Source organism: Panthera leo, chromosome A1 (assembly GCF_018350215.1).
Source record: "Panthera leo isolate Ple1 chromosome A1, P.leo_Ple1_pat1.1, whole genome shotgun sequence".
NCBI classification, from domain to species: Eukaryota; Metazoa; Chordata; class Mammalia; order Carnivora; family Felidae; genus Panthera; species Panthera leo.
Genome location: NC_056679.1, coordinates 90,421,087 through 90,438,690, shown reverse-complemented (window position 1 = coordinate 90,438,690; position 17,604 = coordinate 90,421,087). Strand labels below are relative to the sequence as shown.

General features: G+C 48.1%; 1 protein-coding gene across 3 annotated transcripts in view; it reads right to left on the bottom strand.

Annotated features, from left to right (window-relative positions):
• TBC1D9B (TBC1 domain family member 9B) overlaps positions 1-17,604 on the bottom strand; it is a 45,720-nt gene that overhangs the window by 18,815 nt on the left and 9,301 nt on the right. For all 3 annotated transcript variants that reach the window (XM_042932500.1, XM_042932483.1, XM_042932490.1), the window contains 5 exons: positions 17,332-17,450; positions 14,339-14,567; positions 13,189-13,447; positions 11,908-12,115; positions 8,778-8,990 (listed from right to left, as the gene is read on the bottom strand). In XM_042932500.1, the coding sequence (XP_042788434.1) occupies positions 8,778-8,990; positions 11,908-12,115; positions 13,189-13,447; positions 14,339-14,567; positions 17,332-17,450 (1,028 nt within the window). The remainder of the gene's footprint in view (positions 1-8,777; positions 8,991-11,907; positions 12,116-13,188; positions 13,448-14,338; positions 14,568-17,331; positions 17,451-17,604) is intronic.

Sequence of the window (17,604 nt, the reverse complement as noted above, 5' to 3'; positions counted from 1 at the left end):
TTTTGGCTCAGGTCATGATTTTACGGTTCGTGAGATCAAGCCCTGCATCGTGCTCTGCACTGAGAGTGAGAAGCCTGCTTGGGATTCTCTCTCTCTCTCTCTCTCTCTCTTTTCTGCCACTGCCCCCCGCTCACGCTCTTTTTCTTTCTCTCAAAATAAATAGATAAACATTAAAAAAAGAAATAAAAGTCTGATCCCAGTCTGATTTTATTCTTTCATAAATGACTTGGTCTTTTTGGATTGGTTGTCCTCCCAATTTTTTCAAATCTTTATTTTTTATTAATGTTTATTTATTTTTGAGAGAGAGAGAGAGAGAGAGAGAGAGAGCGAGCACAGGGTAACAGCAGAGAGAGGGGGAGACACAGAATCTGAAGCGGGCTCCAGGCTCTGAGCTGTCCGCACAGAGCCTGACATAGGGCTTTAACTCATGAGCCATGACACGAAGACCTGAGCCAAAGTCAGGAGCTTAACTGACTGCGCCACCCACGTGCCCCTCAAGTCTTTAGTTTTTACCATGTTCTGTAACAATTATTGGTTATTCTGTACTGGTTTTCCCAGTCGTACAACAGGCCCTTCCACTGTGCACATTCAAGTCTTTTTATACTCAGAAAAGTTTTCGTGACTGGTAGTTTCTATCAGTTGTTATTTTATCTATGCTCTTTGGTTTTCAGTTCCAGGGACCTACATTAAACACAAGTTGGATCTTCTTTGCCTGACTTCTATACTGTGGCTTTTGGCTATTTTTTTCTCTTTCTTCACTTGTTTTGCCCTCCTCTGACCCCCAACCCTCCCTTATCCTTTGATATCTATTCATTGTTGCATTCTCCTTGTGCAATACTTATTTTTCTTCCTTTCTTTTTTATTATTTTTTAAATTTTATTTATTTATTTATTTTTCAATATATGAAATTTATTGTCAGATTGGTTTCCATACAACACCCAGTGCTCATCCCAAAATATGCCCTCTTCAATACCCATCACCCACCCTCCCCTCCCTCCCCCCCCCCATCAACCCTCAGTTTGTTCTCAGTTTTTAAGAGTCTCTTATGCTTCCTTTCTTTTTTTTAAGTAGGCTCCACACCCAGCATGGAGCCTGATGCAGGGCTTGAACTCATGACGCTAAGATCAAGACCTGAGCTGAGCTCAAGAGTCAGACACTTAACTGAGCCACCCAGGCGCCCCTGTCTTTTTTGTATGTGATACTTATTTCTGAAATATTTCTGTAGTTTTTTTCTAATTCTTTTCTGACTCTTGTCAACTCTCTTTTCTTTTGACTGGTCACTTTGTTTCTGAGCTTTCTAAAAGTTCTATTTATACCATTCTTTAGTAGTTTCTGTCATTTCTAATTCTTTAAAAAAATTTTTTTTTAACGTTTATTTATTTTTGAGACAGAGAGAGACAGAGCATGAATAGGGGAGGGGCAGAGAGACAGGGAGACACAGAATCTGAAACGGGCTCCAGGCTCTGAGCTGTCAGCACAGAGCCCGAGGCGGGGCTCGAACTCACGGACCGTGAGATCATGACCTGAGCCGAAGTCGGACGCCTAACCGACTGAGCCACCCAGGCGCCCCTCTAATTCTTTTTAGATCATTTTGAAATATTAGGGTACAGTTTTCATCTGCCTTGGAGGGATACTGTTCTGATGTGCTTTCATTGTCTGTGGAAGGTTATTTGGTTCATTTCCCCCCAATTATACCTTTGTATAGAGTGCAATCACAATCTTCTGTTGCTTGTGTTTAAATGATATAGATTCTTCTGCACTTTCAGGAGGATGTCATACATGTCAGGAGATGTGGGTCCGGGTAGCTTTCTGCACTGAGCCATTAGTGGGGTCCATATTCTGCTGTACCTCTCTGTGGAGCCCTCTCCCTTTAGGACTTCCTGATCCATCTCCGCTACTGTCAGAGGCTTCTCTCTGTTTTACCCCCTGGGTTCCTGCCCTGCTCTGTCCCAGGTCTGAGGGAGGGCTCTTTCTTGTTGGGAGTTGTCATTGGTGTTTCAGATCCTTTACTGCCTCAGCACAGCTGCTGACTCTATATCCAGTTAGAATAATGCTACCGTTGGTGGTTTGACCCCATCTACTTGTAGCTAACCCTTCCACCTGCTTTTGTTGAAAACAAAACTTCCACTCTTAAAGTTGGTCTGGGCCTTTTCCTGAGGAAACTTGGTAAGATTTAGAAGTGACCCTGCTCCCGCCACCTTGTGCCAGTTAAAGGCCACTCCAGTCAGGCTTTTCTTCCTGTCTTTCCACTGAGCAACTCTCGTCAAGGCCACTATGACCTCTGTTTGTTCTCTTCAGTAGTCCGTTCTTAGTGTTCATTATGCTTGACGTCACACTTCATACACCCTAAACTGAATTCTTCCAATTTTGCTCTTCCTGCATCTTCCCCAGGTCCTTAAATGGTGGCTTTATTCTCTAAGCTGCACAGTCAACGCTACAGCATCATTTCTTTGTAACCCCCCCTCTTTCTCCCATACCCAGTATCAAACCCAAAAGTTTAACCTCAGATCTACTTCCAAAACGTATGTGATATACAAACACTGCACAATCCAAAAAGGAAATCAACAAAACAATTCCATTTCTGACAACATGGAAAAGAATAAAAGTGCTTAGGGATAAACCTAGTCAAGGAGGTCAAAGACTTGTTGGCTGAAAACTACAAAATCTTGCTGAAAGAAATTAAAGAAGGCATAAAATAAACAAAGACATTTTGTGGTCGTGGATTAGGGGAAATAAGATTAAGATGTCAATACTCCCCAAAATGATCTACAGATTCAGTGCAGTCCCCATCAAAACCCCAATGACTTTTTTTTTAATTTTTATTTTTTTTAAGGTTTTTATTCATTTTTTGAGAGACAGAGAGAGACAGAGCGCAAGCAGGGAAGGGGCAGAGAGCGACAGAGACACAGACTCTGAAGCAGGCTCCAGGCTCTGAGCTGTCAGCACAGAGCCCAACGTGGGGCTCAAACCCACAAACCGCAAGATCATGACCTGAGCCGAAGTCGGCCGCTTAACCGACTGAGCCACCCAGGTGCCCCCCTCCCCCAATGACTTTTATGCAGAAAAAAAAAAAATCTATTAAAATTCATATGGAATATCAAGGGCAGGACCACAAAAAGCCATAACAATAGCCAAAGAAAATGAAGTTGGAGGTTTCATACTTCCTGATTGAAAAATTTATTATAAAGCAGGGGCACCTGGGTAGCTCAGTTGGTTAAGCATCTGACTCTTGATATCGGCTCAGGTCATGATCTCACAGTTGTGGGATGGAGCCTCGGGTCAGGCTCTGTGTTGACAGTGCAGAGCCTGCTTGGGATCCTCTCTTTCCCGCTTGCTCTGCTTCTGCATCCTCTCTTTCAAAATAAATAAACATTAAAAAAATTACTATAAAGCAATAGTTAAAACAATGTGGTACTGGCATAAAGACATACAGATTAATGGAACAGAACTGAAAGCCCAGAACTGAACCCTCGAATATATGGTCAAATGATGTGTGACAAGGGTGCCAAGACTGTTTAAGGGGAACAGGTTAAGTTTTTATTGCAAATGGTGCTGAGAACTGGATATTCACATGCAAAATGATGAAGCTGGACCCTTACCTCACACCATACATGAAAATTCACTAAAAACTGGAGCACAGACCTAAATGTAAGAGCTAAGCCGAAAAACTCTTAGAACAAAACACAGAGAAAAAGCTTCATGACATTGGATTGGCAATTATTTTTTGGATATGACATCAAAAGTGCAAGAAATAAATGAAAAATAGATAAATTGCACCACATAAAAATTTAGAACTTCTGTGTATCAAAAGGCATAATAATCAAAATGAGAAAACAACCCATGGAATGAGAGAAAATGTTTGCAAATTATGTATCTGATGGGTCAATATGCAGAATATATAGATAACTTCTCTAACTTGACCACAAACAACCCAATTTTAAAAAAGGTGAAGAAGGGCTTGAATAGACATTTTTCATAGAGGCTAAACAAATGGCCAGTAAGACATGAAAAGATGCTCGGTATCACTAATCACTGGGGAAACGCAAACCCAAAGCTCAATGAGATACCACTTCACATCCATTAGAAAACTCAGAAAATAACAAGCATTGGCATGGATGGGGAGAAACTGGAGCCCTTGGGCATTGCTGGTGGGAATGTAAAATGGTAGAGTCATTGTGGAAAAAGGTATGGCAAGTCCTCAAAACATTAAACACTGAATTACCCATTGACTTCTTCCCAGCAATTCAACTTCTGGGTATATCCGTATGAACTGAAAGCAGGGTCTTGAAGAAATATTTGCACACCCACTCACAGCAGCATTACACAATAGCCAAAGGGTGGAAGGAAACCAAGTGTCCATCAAAAGATGAATGGCTAAGCAACCATGGTATAAACATACAATGGGATATTATTCAGCCTTAAAGAGGAAGGAAATTCTGACATGTGCTACCATGAGGATGAACCTTGAGGACATTACATTAATAAGATCAGCCAGTCACAAAAGGAACTCTTATAAGACGCACCTTGGGCAGTCAAGTTCATAGGAACAGAAAGGGGAGTGGTGGTTCCCAGAGGTGGCAGGGAAGGGGGATAGGGAGTGAGTGTTTCAGTTCTGCAAGATGGAAAGAGTTGATGGACAGATGGGGGTGGTAGTGATGGTTACACAAGATGTGAATGTACTTCACACCACTGAACTGTACACTTAAAAATGGTTAAGATGGTGGGGTGGTGGGGTGCCTGGGTGTCTCAATCAGTTAAACGTCCAACTTCAGCTCAGGTCATGATCTCACAGTTCGTGAGTTCAAGCCCCAAGTCAGGTTCTGCAGTGACAGCTTGGAGCCTGATTGGGATTCTTTGTCTCCCCCTCTCTCTGCCCCTCCCCCACTCACACTATCTTTTTCTCTCTCAAAATAAATAAATAAACTTAAAAAAACGGGTAAGGGGTGCCAGGGTGGCTCAGTCGGTTAAGTGGCCAACTTTGGCTCAGGTCATGATCTCACAGTTCACAAGTTCAAGCCCCATGTCAGGCTCTGTGTGGACAGCTTGGAGTCTGGAGTTTGCTTTGGATTCTGTGTCTCCCTCTCTCTCTGCCCCTCCCCGGCTTGTGCTCTCTCTCTCAAAATAAACATTAAAAAATTTTTTTTAAAAATGGTTAACATGGTGATTTTTAGGTGATGTGTCTTTTACCACAATTGAAAAACAAAAAAGTACACCCTGAATTTGACCACCTCTTACCAGCTCCACTGCTACCTCCCTCGACCATGGCTCTATTGTCCCACGTCCTGACTACTGTAACAGCCTTCCAACTCCGCTTCTGTTTTCGCCACTCTCTAGTCCAGCACTGTCCAGGAGACACAGAATGAGAGCAGTGTGGGTAATTTAACACAGTCTAGGAGCCATATTAAAAAGCGTGAGAGAAATTGGTGAGATAAGTGTTAGCAACATATTTTATTTGATCCAATATAGCCAATATATGATTATTCCAACACAGAATTCATAGAAAACGTTACTGAGATCTCTTTTCATTGCAAATCTTCAACCTCTGGTGTCTAGTTTATGCTCATGGCACGTTTGGATTTGGACTAGCCACATTTTAAGGGCTCAAGAGCCACATGTGGTTTCTGTACTGAGGAGCCGCACCTCTAACCTGTTCCCAACACAAGGCGCCACAGTTCTGTGAAAGCATGCACAGATTGTGTCGCTCCTCTGGTCAGAACGTGCTGACAGCTTCCTGTATTACTGAGTCAATGCTAACGTGCTTACAAGGTCTACAGGCTTCCATGCTCTGGCTTCCTGCCTCCTCTCTAACCTCACTTTCCACACTGGTCTTCGCTTGTCTCTGTAGCCTGTGCCAAGCTCAATCCCATTTCTGGGTCTTTGCACATGCTATGTCCTCTGCCTCCAACACTCTTTCCCCAGATACTTCATGGCTTGTTCCCTTCTTTCAAGCTTCTGCTTAAATGCCATGTGACTGGAGCCCCTCCTTTGTTTGCTTATTGTCTGTTTCTCTCACTAGAATATAAACTCTGTCTAATCTGTTCACTGTTCTATTCCCAGTGCATAGAATAGCACCTGGCACCTGATGGAAATGCAATAAAAATATGTTGGGTGAATGATGACCATTTAGAAGGGGCCAGGGGCCTGTGCTTACTCTGGCCCGGCAGCCCTGTCCTTTGTGGTGCTGGGCCTCATGAAGGCAGCTCAACATGCTTGCTCATGTCCCTTTCCACTCAACCTAAACTTACTCTTCCCTTGAAATCCCAGATCAAGCCCAACTTCCTCTAAGAAACCTTTCTGAATGTTTCTAATGAACAGGTTCTGTCTGGCCCCTTCCCATCCATTCCTTACCTGCTTAATAACTTATTGAGCATTGATTACAGGGGTGGAAAATTTAAAGGGCTCTGTGGGCCAGACCAGGTGGGGGCTCTAGGGAGCTGAAGGCCATGTGCTACCTCTTGGCTCCAATGCCACCTGGTGGGAATGTGAGCGCTGTCATACCAGGGCCGCAGATTTTTCCAGAGAAGCCAAATATGTGGATTTTTATATGGACTCTTCTAGTCTTGAAGTGTTTTTACAAACTCAAATTGACCCACAGCACACACATCTTGTCATACCAGGAAGCAGGCAAAAATGACCAGGGTTGTGTCAAAAGGGCACAAATGAGAACCTCAGGGGGCTCTCTCCGGTCACAGATGGACTGAGGATAATAACTGTCATGGATCGAAACATATCAAGGCGCCCAAATCTGTAAGTTCATAATTACACTACAAAATAGACATAACAAATGGCATGATCACATCTGGAGGATGCTAGGGAACCGACTCATCATTTGAACAACTGGTGAACAAAAAAAAGGAAGGCTACAAGGTTTACTCTGCCTTTCCTATGCGAACTGTGCCTCAGGTAACTAGGTAGTTGATGAGGGGGCTCCTCTCAATATGGAAGTATTCCAGCTAATAAACAAAAGGAATGGCAGTAGTAGAGTGACGCCATCTTACAATCCCTGATGAGTTACCAGATCTATACAGGGCTCGACAGTGACTGACAATGGCACATAACACAATGACCAGGTATTAATATAGCTCTTGGTGGAAGTATGTAGCTCCTCAATCATCCCACGTACAAGTAGATCTGCCCCCTAAACACACAAACAACTGAACGTGAATCTGATCTGGATCTCACTATCCAACTACCAACTGACAGAAAATAGGGGACAAAGGGACACATCAGGAAAAGCACAAATGACCCAATTCCTTCAACAAAACACTGCAAGAAAAATGAGAGATAGAGCAGAAGTCTACAGATAAAAAGGAATTTAAGAGACGTATCAATTGATCGCATGTGACTTATCTGTACTTCAATGCAAACGATCGAATAGTAAAAAGTTTGGGGAAACGTGAATACAAATGCAGTTGACCACTGAGCAACACGAGTTCCAACTGCACGGCCTCACTCACACACGGATCTTTTGGATAAATACAGTATTGTAAATGTATTCTCCTTTCCTTATGATCCTCCTCGTCTTCCTCTTTTTTTTTTTTTTAAAGGTTTTACTTTTAAATAATCTCTATACCCAACGTGGGGCTCAAACTCACAACCCCGAGATCAAATTGCATGCTCCAACAACTGGGCCAGCCAGGCGCCCCTCCTTATGATCTTAATGACACTTTCTTTTCTCTTACGTTATTGTAAAAATGCAGTATATAATACATATATAGATAACATACAAAGCATATGTTAATCAACTGTTTATGTTATTTGTAAGGCATCCAGTCAACAATAGGCTGTTAGTAGTTAAGTTTTTGAGGAGTCAAAGGTTATATGTGGATTTCTGACTGTGTGAGGGGTCGATGCCCCTAACCTTTGCATTGTTCAAGGTTCAACTGTCTTTGTTTCTTTTTTAATGTTTATTTATTTTCAAGAGAGTGCCAGAGAGAGAGAGATGGGGACAGAGGATCCGAAGCAGGCTCTGCACCGACAGCAGTGAGCCTGATATGGGGCCTGACCCCACGGACCATGAGATGATGACCTGAGCCGAAGTTGGGACACTCAACCAACTGAGCAACCCAGGCGCCCCTCAACTGTCTTTGATATTAAGGAATTATTGTGAATTTTGTTGGTGTAATAATGATATTGAAGGTAAGTCTTTAAAAAGGAGGCCTTGGGCACCTGGGTGGCTCAGTCAGTTAAGCACCTGACTTTTGATTTTGGCTCAGGTCATGATCTCATGGTTTGTGAGTTTGAGCCCCACATCATGCTCTGTGCTGACAGCATGGCACCTGCTTGGGATTCTCTCTTTCCCCCACTCTCTGCCTCTCCCCCACTCACAATCTCTCTCAAAATAAATAAACTTAAAAAAATAAAAATAGATGAAAAGGAGGTCTCTCCCTGTAAAAATCCCTGAAAGATTGACAGAAGAAATACCAGTAAATAAACCCATGCTGGATAGGCCTTGATAGTGTAGCAAAAGTTCCCCACGGATGGAGATGAGGTTGGCTGGTCAAGCCAGAGAAGGTCTCTTATGTGGAATGGGACTTGGAACAGACAGGTGAGGCTCAGAGGACTGGGGGGTGTGGTGGGGTGCAGAGAGGCCTGTGAGGTCAGGCAGTGTGTGGCTGGGATACTGGGATGGGTGCTAGATTAGGTTCTCCATCCTGCACCCAGAGGGTGCCCTCCCCACCTGAGGCCACAACAGGCACCATAAGATCAGACTCCAGCATGGAGGCCCTGGCCCTGGCCCCGATCCCCACCTCACGGCTCCCAAGGGGCCCTCTTACCTCTGGGGCCGGCTCCATGGTGCTGGCTTTTCTTCCCACTCCACTGCCACCCGGCTGCTTGGATGGCATCTTCTGGAGGAAGTCAGAGATCCTCTGAACTAAAAAATCACGATCTTTCAGGTTGGCAAACAAGAAGGTCATTTTGCTCTTGGTGCTAATGGACAGAGGACTGGGCAGGACACTGGAGCTGTCAGCTTTTTCAACAATAGTCACCTGAGAAGGCAAAAAAAAAAACCCCCAACCTATTAGGCATCTGTGTCTTGGGACAGAAAGCTGAACAGTTTTGTATGTCTGAGACACAGCAGCCTCACATAGTTCTCTCCTGGCCAGGGTGCTGTGAGGGGTCAGGGGAACTCTCTGGGCCCCACTGCATTCATATGTGGACTCTGCTGCTTGCTAACATGTGACTCTGAGCAAGTTACGTGCACATCTAAGCCTCGTTTCCCCCAGTTGATGCAGGCGCGAGCATATCAGCCTTGCAGGGCTGTCATGAGAATGATGATGCAGAATGAAAGGTGCTCAGCCCAGCTGCTAGTCCATTTGATTTCCCAAAGATGTCCGGTTACTCTCTTACTCTAAAGCACAGTGAGTGGCCTGCTTGCACTTGCTGACAGTGTGTCCTGGGTCCAGCTCTGACCTTGAGGCGTGTGGACAGAGCATCACAGGTGTGGAGGGTGCAAAAAGGACTTTGAAGGGATGCCTCTGCAGAGCCTGCAGCCCAGGGGCTGGACTATGGACATGTAGGTGAAGCATAGTTCTCACAGGTGAGTAGGGACCAAAGGGTGAGCTAGGACTCCATCAGGCTGCTTCGTGCCGAAGGCACCTCCAGGGAGGTACAGGGAGGTAGCAACTGAGGTTGAGAACTGGTAGAGCCAGGGGAGGAACTGAGGCAGACATCAGGGCAGAATTCCCAGCGAACACCCTGAGGAAGGGATGGGACCAGCTTGACAAACAAGGAAAGGCTGGAGAAGCTGGGGCAAGAGTGAGGACGAGAGGGATGTGTGAGTGTGTATTATGTGCATCCCATATGTATCCCATATGTATGTATGTGTGCAAATGTACGTGTAGGAGTGCACACATGTGTTATGGTGTGTATGTATGTATGTATGTGTAGGTATGTGCATGAATGCATATAGGGGTGGTAATGTGTACGTGTACTTACATGCGTGCAAGATGCATGTGAGCGTGTGCGTGTGCGTGGTATATGTGCAGATGCATGTGGGTGTGTGTATGGTGTGTGTATATGTGGATAAGTATGTGTGCAGATGCATATGAGTGTGTGTTTGTGTGTGTGAGCACATCTGCATGCATGTAAGCTAAGACCTAAAAAGGAGTGAATGGTTCACTAAAGGTCCACAGGTCACAGCAGGCAGCTGGGGACTCTTCTAATCACAGGAGATGCTGGACGAGCCGGGGCAGGGCACTGACATGCTGTGGGAGGAGGGGACTAATGGGGTTCAGTGCAGGCAGCACCCTCCCGAGGAGGTGGCTGTGGAGAGGAAGGGACATGCTATGGTTGGGATGCGGGAACAAGGCCAGGTCAGGAGCAAGGACGGCTCCTGCTTCTGAGCTGAGCGGACGGACGGACGGACGGAATGTTGCTTCCCAAGGCTGCAACAGGAAGAGCATGTTTGGAGGGTGGGTGCAGAGTCAAGAGCCTACTGGGTGTGGGCACACAGCATGCTCTGAGTGGAAGGCTCTGTGAAGTGCCCTGGTGGGTGCAAGGAGGATCATCAGCACCAGGCCGGGTCTGTCCAGACTAGCTGCGGGACCAGTCTCATCCCAAGAGCCCCAGACAGTCTGCCCCCGCCTCAGCCAGAGCTCTCTGCCATCAGAAATGGCAGGATCAGGGGTGTCTGGGTGGCTCAGTTAACAGACCAATTCTCAGTTTCGGCTCAGGTCATGATTTCATAGCTCATGAGTTTGAGCCCCACCTCAGGCTCTGCACTGACAGGGTGGAACCTGCTTGGGATTCTGTTTCTCTCTTTCAAAATAAAAAGTAAAACTTAAAAAAGAAAAAAAAGGTAGGATCATCAGGAGAAATAGAGCTGAGGCCTAAGGAGACCTCTGCACCCACCCCAGGTCTCAGGGCCAGGTCAGCACAGCGCCCAGGATAGACTCACGGGCCCAGTGCAAAAAGGGAACATGGGGTTAGGGGCTACCTGAGCCTTGAGCTTCTGGGTCTGTGGCTCTTTTGAGTCCTTTGCCTCTGACCTCCCTTGGGGAAACGAGGCAGCACATAGAACCCCCCACCCCTGCTCATAGCTGCACCTACAGTTTGAGTGCGTTGTACAAATGCAGGGAGGTGTCACTGTTCTGGGTTTTTAATAAAATCAAGATACTGTGATTTGGGTTATAACTGAAGAACCTTACTGGGCTTCCTAGAGTTGAACAGCCCGCCTGTTCTGCTGGGCCATGAGGAAGAGGAGGCCTGGGAACCTGCTGTGACTGTGGGGTCAGTGCTTTCCATCTGGGCAGGGGCCCTCTCCCTCACTTCCTACACCCTTCACGGCAGCACAGAACAAATGGCCTTGACTTCAAGGTCCCTGCGGAAGCCTAAGAGACCTGAGAAAAAACACTTCCGACAGGTGAGAGCTGTCCCGTCCCTGACAGGTGAAAGCTGACCCTTATCTGTGACAGGTGAGAGCTGCCCCCCATCCCTGACAGGTGACAGTGGACTTCCAGCCCTGCTGGAGCCAGAGTCACAGCCAAGGCAAGTGTTGGGAGAGGAACAGTGAGATGGCCTCCAAGAGTGACATGGTGGGGCTGGTGAGGGTCCATAGTCCTCCAAGCCCAGCCAAGGCAGGACTTTGCTCAAGTCCAACTGCAGGGCCAGGAAGGCAGGACTTGGGGACACTCACCTGCTGGACACCACTGGGATTTGACTGGAGAGGCACAGGGATTTGACTGGAGAGGACTTTCCTGAAGTTACCTCATGTCCCAGTGTGAGTGCTTCTGGCATGCCAAACCCCACCCTGCTCCCCAGCAGTCAAGGGGATCCCTGAGGGAACCTGGCAGCTGGAGGGGCCTGGCCCCAGTGCAGGGGCTCAGGGAAGTTGCTGACTTGCTCTGTACCCTCCGCAGGCCTGCCACCAGATGTCGTGGAGCTGGCATGGCACTGGGGGCTCACCTCCCGGAGGGGTATGATGAGGTGGCATGCGTCCTCCTCTTTGCTGGCAAAGCAGATGTAGTTGCTGGAGATGAACATCTGGCCAGGGATGTGCAGTTTGTTGAACGGGGTCCACAGCGTACAGCCTGTGTGGCCATCCAGGCGCTCGTCCCTGGGCAGCCGGAACGTGGCCCGGTAGCACTCATTCTTGGCTCGGGCATCCAGGTCTCTGGGAAACCAAGGTGGGGTGGGAGGAAAGGAGATAAGAGTGAGGACACAATACGCCCGCAAGGGGACCTCAGAGCCTTGGTTTCCACACGGGATTGGGCTCTTTGGGGTCATGCCCCAGAGACCTTCGAGTTCAATAAAACACACACAGCAGATGCCCATGTACCACGGGAGACATCTGCATGACCAGCAGAGGACATGTATGCAGCAAACAGTGTGCCTTTGGGCCGCAAGGGCTCTGGAGGACACCCACAGCTTGACAGGGCTTCATACGTTGCTTGCTCAGTGCTGAGGATGGACAGGGCCCCAGTGCCCAGGGGTTCCCCACAACTGCCCTGCATGCCTCTGCCCAAGGCTGCTACTTCTGCCAGGGAACACCCAGCCCCACTCAAACACCCAGAGGAGGACTCCCCAAGATGCCCTGTTGATGAATGCAAGGGTATGCTCGCTTATCTGATGGCCATGTGAAGTGGCCGCCTGGCACCCTGGTCCTGCCCCTTTGGTGGCTCTTTCCTTGGAAATATCTTTCTCCTCAGCCCCCCGGGTAGAGGGGGCTGCCAGCAGCCTGAGCAAGGCCTGGCAGGCACACCCTGATGGACAGTGTCAAGTCCTGGCCCTGCTTGTTTCCTTTCTGGAAGGTTCCAGCAGCAACCCCATCACTCACATATGGAGAGTGACATCCTTGGATGGACGTGCTGGTCCTGAAGGTGTACCCCACGGTCTGGGCCAAGGCCATGGTCTCTGGGGGCAACCCAGGAAACAGCCAGGCGGGGATGAGGTCTTGGTACACGGGTATGAATCCGGGAACCCCTGAGCTCCCGGCCAGTCGTGCGGGTTTGCAGCTACAATTGAGGAACACAACGGTAGTGCTCCGGGGAGGAGGGCCAGCCATCATTACTGTCTACCAATCGCCAGCATATGAGCCCCTCCACCTCACAGGGCTTTGAGAAGTAACTCTTCGTGGTTAGTAGTAGCTATTTTTGGATGGCACCTCTGTGGACCTCATAGTGTCCTCCTGTCCCAAATACACCCCGAGAGGGGGGCGTGTCCCTCCCACCCCAGAGGGCCACTCACCGCTTCAGAGCCGAGATGTTCCTGTGTGGCCGGGAAGGCCGGGGCAGTGCCTTGTCCTCCAGGAAGCCCTCACTGTCCAGCAGCTGCCGCATGGCCAGGTTGGCCAGCTGCTCCATGAGCTTGAAAGTCTCACCAATGTTCAGGAACATGGAAAAGAAGAGCTCCTGGTCCCGGGTGTCCACACGGATGCTCTCGGGGAAGAGCAGTGTGGCATTCTTCTCCAGCCTTGTGACGTCTACCCATTGCACCACCAGGCTCACTGCATGCCCGCAGGACAGATACACCAGTGGGTCAGACGGGCCGGAGGGTTGGGCAGCACGTGCACCCACTGGGACAACCGCTCCCCAGGGAATCACTGACTGTGTGTCCCCGAGGGAATCACTGACTGTGTGTCCCCCATGCCTGAGCCTGGTTGTGCTGGGACATGTGATCCACATGGAGGGACCGGCCCCAAGAATATCTGGGGTGACTATGTGTCCCACAAATGATTGAAGGGTAACACAGATGAACATGGGAAGTGAGCTGAGACCCCGGTCCAGAGAAGCCCACCTAGTGGGAGTGTGCTAACAGTGGGGACGTTGACCCCTGCCTGGTGAGGAGGTGGGAAGGGCAGGGTGGAGAGGGAAGAAGGGCAGGTGGAAGGGTGTGTCAGATGTGTGCCTGGTGGGATAAGGCCTTGCTGGGCTCAGGAGGGCTGAAGCCCTGGGAGCTCTTTCCTGGGGTGATGTAGCAGCAGAGGGCGCCAGCCTTGTGTCCGGAGGCAGGGAGGGTCCTGCAGCAACAAGGCACCCCATAACCCGGAGCCACTCAGGGATGGCAGGTGCCCTTGGATATTCCACTTAAAGGAGAGAAGGGAGCCCCTGTGCAGTCACTCTGTGAGGAACCACATCGATGGATGGAGGTGGGATGGGGAGCCCCCAAGAGCCAGGTGCAGACCTAGCTCGAGTCTGGGCCTCCCTACCGAGAGCCGGTGAGGTGCACTGGGTTTCGGGGAGATCCTCTGGTGTGTGTGTGGGGACAGAGTATCTGGGGGCCGAGAGGAAGGAAGGCACTCAGGAACCCCAGCGGTCTGGAGAGGTGGTGAGTTTTCTGGGGTGGGGGGGCAGTGGGGAGAGAAGCTGAGGATGATGGGCCTGCCTGCCGCACTCACCTTCCTTCCCCAGCAGGAACGAGTAGAAGCACAGGTGGTTGACGGTCAGGTAGAGCCAGCCCTGCCGGGGCACGCGACCTTTCCAGTAGCTGCAAGAGTAGTAGTTGACCAACTTCTCCCCCTCCGGCATCCCGAACTGCTTCCGCATCTTCAGCTCGGCCTCCTTGAACTTTCCGGGGTCCTCGTCTCCCTGGGGCTGCAGGTTCTTGTTCTCTTCTGCAATGATGCCCTGGAGGAGGACAAGGGAACTGACTCTTGGCCTGCCCAGGGGTTTCTGTGGCCCCAGGGAACCCAGGCAGTGGGACCCAGGACTCTCATTCATTGGCCCCAAGGCCACAAGCATGGGAGGCCCAGTGGGCAAGGCTGGGGCACACAGTTGGACAGACAGACCCCAGGCAGATGCCCTCAACTCCCTGAGCTAATAATACTTCTAGCATGGCTGGCTTGAAGTAGTGACTTTAAAAATAAACATTTCTTCTTCTTTTTTTATTTTTTGAGAGGGAGAGAGAGAGAGAGAGAGAGAGCGTGCGCATGTGTGCATGTGCACGGGAAGAGGGAGGGGGAGAATCCCAAGCAGGCTTGGTGCTGTCAGTGCAGAGCCCGATATGGGGAGGGGGGGGGGGCTCAATCCCATGACCCTGGGATCATGACCTCAGCTGAAACCAAGAGTCAGACGCTCAACTGACTGAGCTACCCAGACACCCCTAAACTCCTGAATTGGTTGGCTTAAAGTTTTTTAGGGCATTTCTCTCTCCTTTTTAAAACTCTGCTTTTTTAGGGGCACCTGGATGGCTCAGTCGGTTGAGTGTCTGTCCAACTTTGGCTCAGGTCATGACCTCATGATTTGTGAGTTCAAGACTGCATTGTGATCTGTGCTGACAGCTCAGAGCCTAGAGCCTGCTTTAGATTGTGTGTGTGTGTGCGCGCGCGCTGCTCCCCTACTCGTGCTCTGTCTCTCTCTCAAAAATAAACATTACAAAAAATTAAAAAAACCAACTCTGCTTTTTTATAGATGGTTCTCATATTTCATTCTTTTCATTGCTTATTTGAGGTTTCTAGCTTTGGTCCTGGATCCCTTTTGCCACAGGTTTATGTCTTAGCTGGTTTTCAGGACGTGTTGCCTTTCTGCATTGTTCCTTTGTTTCCTATGCAGTTAACTTCTGCCCTTTGTGATTTCCTTCAAATTTCCTGATATCTGGAGTCAGAAATGCTAACTTACTGAACTGGATGCCTGGCTCATTAGTTTCCACCTTTTCTTTTTCTTCTCATAAGATTTAAGGCTTCAGATGTTCTGTGTACTGTTTTTGCTGCAGTCCACAAATTTGGATATGCAGTATTTTGACAATCATTCAGTTCTAAGTATTTTCTTTTTTAAAAAATTTCTTAAGTAGGCTCCACACCCAGTGTGAAGTCCAGTGTGGGGGCCTGAACTCACCACTCTGAGATCAAGACCTGAGCTGAGATGAAGAATCTGATGCTTAATTGGCTGAGCCCCCCAGGCACCCGAGTTCTAAATATTTTTTAATATGCGTTTCTTCTTTAACCCATGAGTCATTGAGAAATTTTGTTCTGTTTTGTTGGTTAGTTTGTTTGGGTCTGGCATGGATGAAACATTTAATAATGTTGCTGCTTCATCATCATCAATATTCTTACTTTTAAGCTTATTTATTTACTTTTGAGAGATACAGAGATAGCATGAGTTGGGGAGGGGCAGAGAGACAGGGAGGGAGAGAGAGAATCCCAAGCAGGCTCTGCACTGCCAGCACAGAGTCCAATACAGGGCTCAAACTCACGAAGCTGAGAGATCATGATCTGAGATGAAACCAAGAGCCGGATGCTTAGCCAACAAGAGCCACCCAGGTGCCTCCATTATTAAGTTAAGCTCCACTCACAATGTAGAGCTTGAACTCACATCCCCGAGGGATCAAGAGTCGGGTGCTCTACCGACTGAGCCAGTCATTATTATTATTATTATTGTTATTATTATTATTATTGCCCAGCTTGCTCATTAGGAGAATAGAGACTTGCCTTTGCCCTCCTTGCCTTTCTTTGTGCAGCTAGAAAGGCAATGCAGGTCTTACTCTGAACCCCAAAGCACACGGGGAAGAGCCGAGGAACTATTGGTGTCATCTGCCCAGGTCTGGAAAGTTCTGGCATAAAGAAGTCACAGGGCCTGCTCAAAGCAACTATGCACCGCAAAACTTTGACTCAGTAAGAACCTCCAAGAAATCTCACTGAAGGCAAAATAACTGAACAAAAAGAAGACACACATGAGCATGCGCTTAGGTAGATGCTCCTTACAGTGTTAACTGTCCCCCTGGAAGAGGAAACAACCCAACTATCATTGCATCAGTTTTTATGCATATTCCACTAAGTATAACATATATGACCTAACCAGTCCCCTGACATAAAGCGCTCAGTACGGTACTCCATAAATGCTACGCTAGCAAGAAGTACCGCTCTCATTTTGCAGAACAGATAGCAGCTGCTTCCCCTCCTACCATAGACTGGAAGGTGCCGTTTCCAGTCTTTCTGCTGACAGTGCTGCAGAGTATGTGTTATTCTGCATGTATGACGACACCATATGGTAAATTCCAAGGAAGGGAATCACTGGGTCAGAGGGTGCACACATTTTTAAGTAGTGTTCGTTTTGTAAATGAGACATGCCTCCAACTATTCTATCACTTCCATCTTCTTCCTGTTACGGTGGCCAAGGCATTGGCCATGAGAGCTGCTCCTTTGTGGGGAATGGAAACTCCCAGCTAAGCTTGGTCAGACTCCTGCAGCTGGCCGGGAGAAGCAGGGACCTGTGTGGCAAGTTCAAATGCCCCTTTCAAGACTGAGAGAACGGGAGTGAACACTGCCTTCCATTTCTAGTAAACAGAGAGAAGACCTAACCACACTGTTTGGAGGTTAAATAAGATGATACAGGTGAACCTGCCAGCCCAGAGCAGGAGCAGGAGCAGGAGCCAGTGGTGGAAGTTGAACCTTACGTGTATCTTGCCCTTGACGAAGGTGGTGATATCTTCCTCATTGTCAAAGATGGACAGCGTCTGGAGTAAGTTATTTTCCAGCCATTCCCAGTGCTTTGTGATCTCTTTGCGGGAAGAACCTAGGGAAGGTTTGGTGGAGTAAAAAAGAGGAAAATCATTAAAATCACCAGGCCTTAACCATAAATTCAGAGACTAAAACAGATGACCTAATTTGCTATATCCAAAAGACTCCAATCTTCAGGCTGCTTACTCTTTTCCTACTTAAACTTTACG